We start from the raw sequence: 6,560 nt of genomic DNA on the forward strand, positions 1-6,560 counted from the left end.
GCCACGCGATTTGAGGGGAAAACAAAGAAAACTCTTTGTTTTCCCCTCAAATCGCGTGGCCCCGCCCCCAGCGTGCGACGTCACTTCCGGGTGACGTGCACGCTGTGCGCGCGCGCAAACACCCGGGATCGTCCGGGAGCCCCCCGCTCCCGGACGATCCACATTTGGCAACCCTATACATTTGCCAGACATATTTACAAGTCCCTTATTCCCAAACAGTTACAGATAAAACAGCCTCATATTTTGTTCTTATTTCAATAAATCACGTTTATCCCAGAATTCAGTTCTATCTTTCCTCAGGACCACATAGATCCCTGAAAAGCCTAGACTCTGGGTCACATTACCAACAATAGCTAATGAGAGAAGATTTGGAATTTGTTTAAATTCCTGGTGACAGCAGAAACTACCCTGTTTGTGAACACCAAGTATAATTTAAAGTGAAAACCAGTCCTCCCCAAATAAGAGGACACCACACCCTGGTATTGACCTTGTGCTTTGGCGTGTGTGTGTTTTTCAGTGAGAGGAAAAAGATGCCACACCAAGGTTTAGAGTGGCACTGTAATATGCTGGCAAATGGCTGCCTGCAAGTGGGCTAGTCTAGTGGCACCTTCTCCTCCCTTCGGCTTTCTGTAGCAGCTGGAGATGGCATCTGCCTTGAGACTGTTGCATTTGATTCACTCTGGATTATTCAGATGCCAGAGAGAAACACTCTTTTGCTGCCTGGTCTCTTGCAACTTGGTAGTTGCCTTGCTGGCAACAGTTATTTGCTACGTTAAGGCTCAAATGCTGTGCACCTTTTAGGTAAAAGATAAAGGTTTCCCTTGCTCAAAAGCCAGTCATATCCGACTCTAGGGGGGCGGTGCTCATCTCCGTTTCCAAGCCAAAGAGCCAGCGCTGTCCGAAGATGTTTCTATGGTCATGTGGCCGGCATGACTAAATGCCGAGGCGCACGGAATGCTGTTACCTTCCCATTGAAGTGGTACTTATTTGTCTACTTGCAATTTCTTGCTTTTGAACTGCTAGGTTGGCAGGAGCTGGGACCAAAGATGGGGAGCTCACTCCGTTATGCAGTACTCGGGTCTTGAACTACTGAACTACTAACCTCCCGGTCTGCAGTTCAGCATCTTAACCACTGAGCCACCGCAGCCCCTTTTACCTGACAGTAAAACCTCATTGAACAAAAAAGGGCTTATTTCTGAGGAAACATGTAAAAGACTGCAAATAACCCAGTGTTCTGTAACACTGATACATAATGCACCAACTTTCATGTTATCCCTGATCAGGCTTTGTTCCTTTGGCAAAGTGTTTTAAAGCCATCACCCTATCCCCATAGTTTGCAATGGCACCCACAGATTTTCTTCTTCCTTTGCTTGTCATAACCTCCTTTCTTATCTCTGTCTGGTGGTAAGAGGCTGGGGTGTGATGACTGGAAGAACACAGTATGATGTAGTTAATGTCTGCACAGTTCTCTTCCTTACAGGGCTGTTTGTTTTTCATTTGACCTAACTACATACAACAAAATTTACTGAGGAGCTCAGGTCTTAATTTTTTTAAAAAAATTATGTTCCTACCTATCAGGGTTGTTAAAATGCATGGGAATTATCTCCTGAAAGCTCAGCCAAACAGAGTTATCAGTTACACTGCGTGCAGTGCAGCCATATGCATGACAACTCAGAAGTTAGTCGCACTATGTTCATTGGAGCTTCCCAAGTAAGTGTGCATAGGATTGCAGCCTCAGTTTTGTATGGTTCCCTCTCTCCCTCCTCTCAGCCCATGCCTGTTTTCCCTGTCTCTTACTGCCCCAATCATTGTGAAAATATTCTTTAAAACCACACACTGCAAATAGCAGTCTACTTAAATAATATGTATGCTGGGTTATTTGATTCTGAAAATAGTCTGCATGCCTTTGAAAGACAAACTGAATTGCATCACAATCCTAATCATGTGTATACCAATGTAAGTCCCACTGAGTTCATTAGGGTTTATAAAAACTTTTTAAAAACTGTGCAACAGGAAACATCTTAAAACAGGGGTCACCAACCTGTGGGCCACATGTGGCCCCGCAGCTCTTTTTTGTGCAGTCCTCCAACCTGTTTTTTTGCTGCTACCACCCTCAAGGGCTCCGCGGGGGTGTCACTTGAGGTGGCACCCCTCCAGGCCGCTGGCATGTGAACCGCCCTTCCCCGCTGTGGGAAGAGCGTCCGCCATCGCTGTTCCATAGACCGGAAGTGGAATTCTCTTTCATTGACATGGTTGGCGAAAATCAAGATTCTAAAATCTTTTATTTTTCCTAAGTTTCTATATTTTTTTCGGACGCTTCCATTATGGATCCCTAACACTACATTCCGTAAATGGCAAAGTGGCTGGAGACACTTTGGGGCTTGTGCACTACTAGAATTACTTATTTAACCCTGTGTAGACCATCTCAAATGGGTGGCCTATCAATGCCAGATCTCAAACTTTATTATGAAGCCTCTATTTTAAGCACACTGCAGCGTATACTTCAGACATCATCACACATAGAATGGGTACCAATAGAAGAATCATACTTGGCACCATATAAATATTTTGAATATTTATGGGCAACAAAAACTGATCGGTTGGCCAGTGCCTGCAAGTATATTTATTCAAGCATTAATTCGCACTTGGGACACTAGAAGGGAACACCTGACTCCACCCTTTTCAATAGCTACTACATTTCTAGGCCAAAAATGGTTCCCTCCAGCACAACATTGCACCACCTTTAGAATTTGGAGGTCAAATACTTGAAAAACATAAACTTGATGCAAGGGCAAAACTAAATATACCTTGGTTTGAATATCTGCAATTGCGACATTTCATCACTTCGACCACAATACATGAGCAATTGCAAAGACCCTTGACAGCCTTTGAAAAACTTTTATTAACCGATGGTGGTATAGGGAAAGGTATTATCTCAATGGTTTATAAACTTTTGTTAGAGCACGATATGTTAGACTTACCTTCTTATACTATACCATGGCAAACAGATTGTAATCTTCAGTGGTCCAAAAAGCAATGGGAGATAGTGTGGTCTTCTTATGTGTACAAAACTAAATCCTTGAATATCCAAGAACAAAATATCAAGATGTTAATGAGGTGGTACATGACACCTAGAAAATTAAATTGCATAAATAAATCTATATCTCCAAAGTGTTGGAAACAATGTGGCTCACTAGGAACCTTTTACCACTGTTGGTGGGAATGTGCAGTGATAAGTCAATTTTGGCATGAAATATTGTCACAAGTTGAAAATCTAACTGGTTACAAAATTCCTTTGAAACCAGAAATTATTTTGTTGAATTTTTGGCATGATGTAAAAATCCCTCAAATTAGGAAAGACCTGATAATGATACTCCTTACAGCAGCCAAGACAACAATTGCAGCCTGTTGGAAAGCAGTAGAAAAACCCTTAATTAAGGATTGGTATACGAGAATATGAGATCATTTAATTTTAGATAAAATATCAGGCTCAATCGCATGCAGGGACCCCTCATTAGCTCCTTCTTATTATTTGGAACGTTGGTATCCAATTTTAATCAAACTGGAGGAGATTCTTGAAGGAAATGTTCAATTTAAGCACTACCGTTATCTTAACCTTTTAAAGATAAGCTGGCTTATGTAATCACCCCTTTATATTGTGTTCATTGTCGGTATTTTGTTATTTGTTGTATATGTTTAGATTAATACTACTTATCTTTATCAAAATTTCAAGTTAAATTGTATTGACCTTGGAAGAAACAATTTGTAAGATCAAATTGTTTGTTATATGTTATATGAAAATTAATAAAATATTTAACAAAATTAAAATAAAATAAAATTCCAGAACAGGTTCACTCATTGCCATAAGCATGGAAAGGAAATAAGAATATTTCAGAATCCGTTTGAATTAGCACCAGAAGATGCAAGTAACTTTTTTCAGATGGAACTAATTGATTTGCAAGCCAGTGATCATCTCAGAGAAATTTATGAAGAAAATACTCTGTTAGATTTCTGTTCTGGTCTACCTGATATATTTATCAACCTAAGGAAATCTGCTGTAGGCATATTCACGGTCTTTGGCACCACATACATCTGTGAACAAACGTTTTCCAAGATGAAAACTGTGAAATCCAAGTGTAGGTTAAGACTTACAGAAATTTTGTCACAAACCTTGACTTGGACAGTAATGCCTTGGCTAATAGAGAACAGCCACAGAAATCACACTGACTAGGTAAGCATGTATAGCTAGATAAAAGGATTCCACAGTAAAATATTGTTCTAAAATGGATTGCATTCAAGTTAACATTTCTTCATTGACCTCTGAAAGTTTACTTTTGATCTAAATAGGTAGGTTAATACTTTTGTTACATTGTGATTTAAGATGTGGCCCTCTTTAGAGATTGGGCAGTCTAATGTGGCCCCCATGTGCCAGAAGGTTGGGGGCCCCTGTCTTAGAAGAAGCTTTCTCCCTCTTGTTTATCACACATTTATTTATTTATTTATTATATTTATACCCCGCCCATCCCGCAAGCAGGCTCAGGGCGGGGTATAAATATAAGGACACTATTGAGATGGAGGCTAAACTTGTGTGCTGTTCCTGGGGATGCCTGCTGCAGCATACTTCCGCATCAGCTAAAAGCAAGTAGGGTTTGGAGTGCCTTCCCTATGAGGCAAGGCTGAAGAGTCTGTGGCCTGGGCCTCTAAGATTGAGAAAAGAGATGACGGGGGGGACGGGACGGGGGGACATGATAGAGGTTTATAAAATTGTGCATGGGGTGGAGAGAGCTCACAAAGAGAAATTGTTCTCCCTCTCCCAAAATAGTAGAACTCAAGGGCATCCAATGAAATTGATGGGCTGTAGGTTCAGAATGGACAATACTTCTTAACATGGAGAGTGATTAAAATTTGGAATTTGTTGCCAGAGGATGTAGTGATGGCCACAGAAATAAACAGCTTTAAAAGGGGATTAGATAGATTCATGGAGGATACGTTTATCATGGCTACTAGCCATGGTGACTAAGGGGAACCTCCACATTCAAAGGCACTAAATGCCTCTGAATCCCAGTGCCAGGAGGCAACATCATCAGGGAGGAGGTCTCAGCCTCTGTGCCCTCCAGAGGAACTGGTTAGCCAGTGTGTGAAACAGGATGCTGAACTAGTTGGTCTGATCCATCAGGGCTGTTATGTTCTTAAGTAAAGTGTATGTGTTTTTTCTTCATTAGTGTTGTTTGATTCATATGCAGAGTAATCAGTTGGACAACCAACTGAGATTTCTTTACTTGGGTCACAGCCTACTCTTTTAGACCAGTGGATGTACAGCATATGCAAGTATGCAAACCACCAAAAAAACCCTGTACAAATAAAGTATTAGACAACAAACTGTGTCCTTGAAATGAATTCGTATTTTCTTTTATAGTCTTTTGTCACAGAAGTTATTAACCACTCCCTCTTTGTCTCTAAACACAGTCACAAATTCAGTGGCTATGGATTGCCTAGGTTGCTGTCCGTTTCCTCTGACTTCTTCGGGCTGCTGTCTCAATGGTGGAGCCCCAAAAGCTCTAGAAGTTAATTTTGACTTTATAGTCTATCTTGCTTCAGTTTGTTGTCTAATACTTTATTTGTACAGGGTTTTTTGGTGGCTTGCATACTCTTTTATACCCCCAATTTGAGTTGTGATGTCAGCGTTGTAGTCAGAGTGAGTGAGTTGTGAGTTTTGTAGTCCACGTGATCAGCCCATTAGGTTGGTATGATCCAGTCATAACCCATATCTCTTTTGTGTTCCTTCACAGCGGGATGGCTGCCCCAAGATTGTCAACCTAGGTAGCTCAAAAACAGATCTCTTCTATGAGCGCAAGAAGTATGGATTCAAGAAAAGGTGATACTATTTCCATCCTGATGCACCTGCCGGAGATGGGAAGGATCCTTCACATATCTTTGGACTACATTTCCCCCCCACCCCATTGGAAAGCAGTTGGTTGGTTTTCTTTTCCAGTCCTTGAAAACCATTGGGAAAGCTAATCTCTACAAATAAATGCTGGGAGACTCTTGGCTCACTTCCCTTTCCTCAGCTGGTGCTTATGTTAAGAGAGGAGAGTATTGTCTCTATATCTATGCCTCAAATTCTGGAAGTTTAGATTTCTGTCCCCAAGGTTTCCATGAAACTCTTAACATCTTGTGACTGATACCTTACACCACAAATTTATGACCATTCCCATGTTTTCCCTGAAGGAATACCTAATCTTTGTCATTGTGGATTATGCATCAATAAAGTTTTTTTTTTAATACTCTTCTGCTTATCTCTATTCTGTTTTTCCTGGACTTGCCTTATTAGAAATTACCAGGATCACACAGGTATAGTATGGTCACTTTCAGTAGTGGTATGTGAAGTCCACAATACTGGTAGATTTTAAGAATCAGCACTAAGTTTTGCTGTAAATTGTTTTTCCTGCATCAGTGCAGTATGAATCAGACGCTCCTGTTCTTGAAACTACCAATCCTGTCTGTTGCTGAGAAGGTCTGCTTGTCTGTTAAGTCTTACCCCGTTCTTACCCAATGAGGTT

General features: G+C 41.0%; 1 protein-coding gene across 2 annotated transcripts in view; it reads left to right on the forward strand.

Annotated features, from left to right (window-relative positions):
* PHF5A (PHD finger protein 5A) overlaps positions 1-6,307 on the forward strand; it is a 16,012-nt gene extending 9,705 nt beyond the window's left edge. The window contains exon 4 of one of the 2 annotated variants that reach the window (XM_015419201.1): positions 5,790-6,307. In XM_015419201.1, the coding sequence (XP_015274687.1) occupies positions 5,790-5,879 (90 nt within the window). In that variant the 3' untranslated portion in view covers positions 5,880-6,307. The remainder of the gene's footprint in view (positions 1-5,789) is intronic. The other variant, XM_015419202.1, reaches the window with a different exon arrangement.
* Positions 6,308-6,560: the final 253 nt, after the last annotated feature.

Source organism: Gekko japonicus, unplaced genomic scaffold (genome assembly GCF_001447785.1).
Source record: "Gekko japonicus isolate JY-2015 unplaced genomic scaffold, Gekko_japonicus_V1.1 scaffold37, whole genome shotgun sequence".
NCBI classification, from domain to species: domain Eukaryota; kingdom Metazoa; phylum Chordata; class Lepidosauria; order Squamata; family Gekkonidae; genus Gekko; species Gekko japonicus.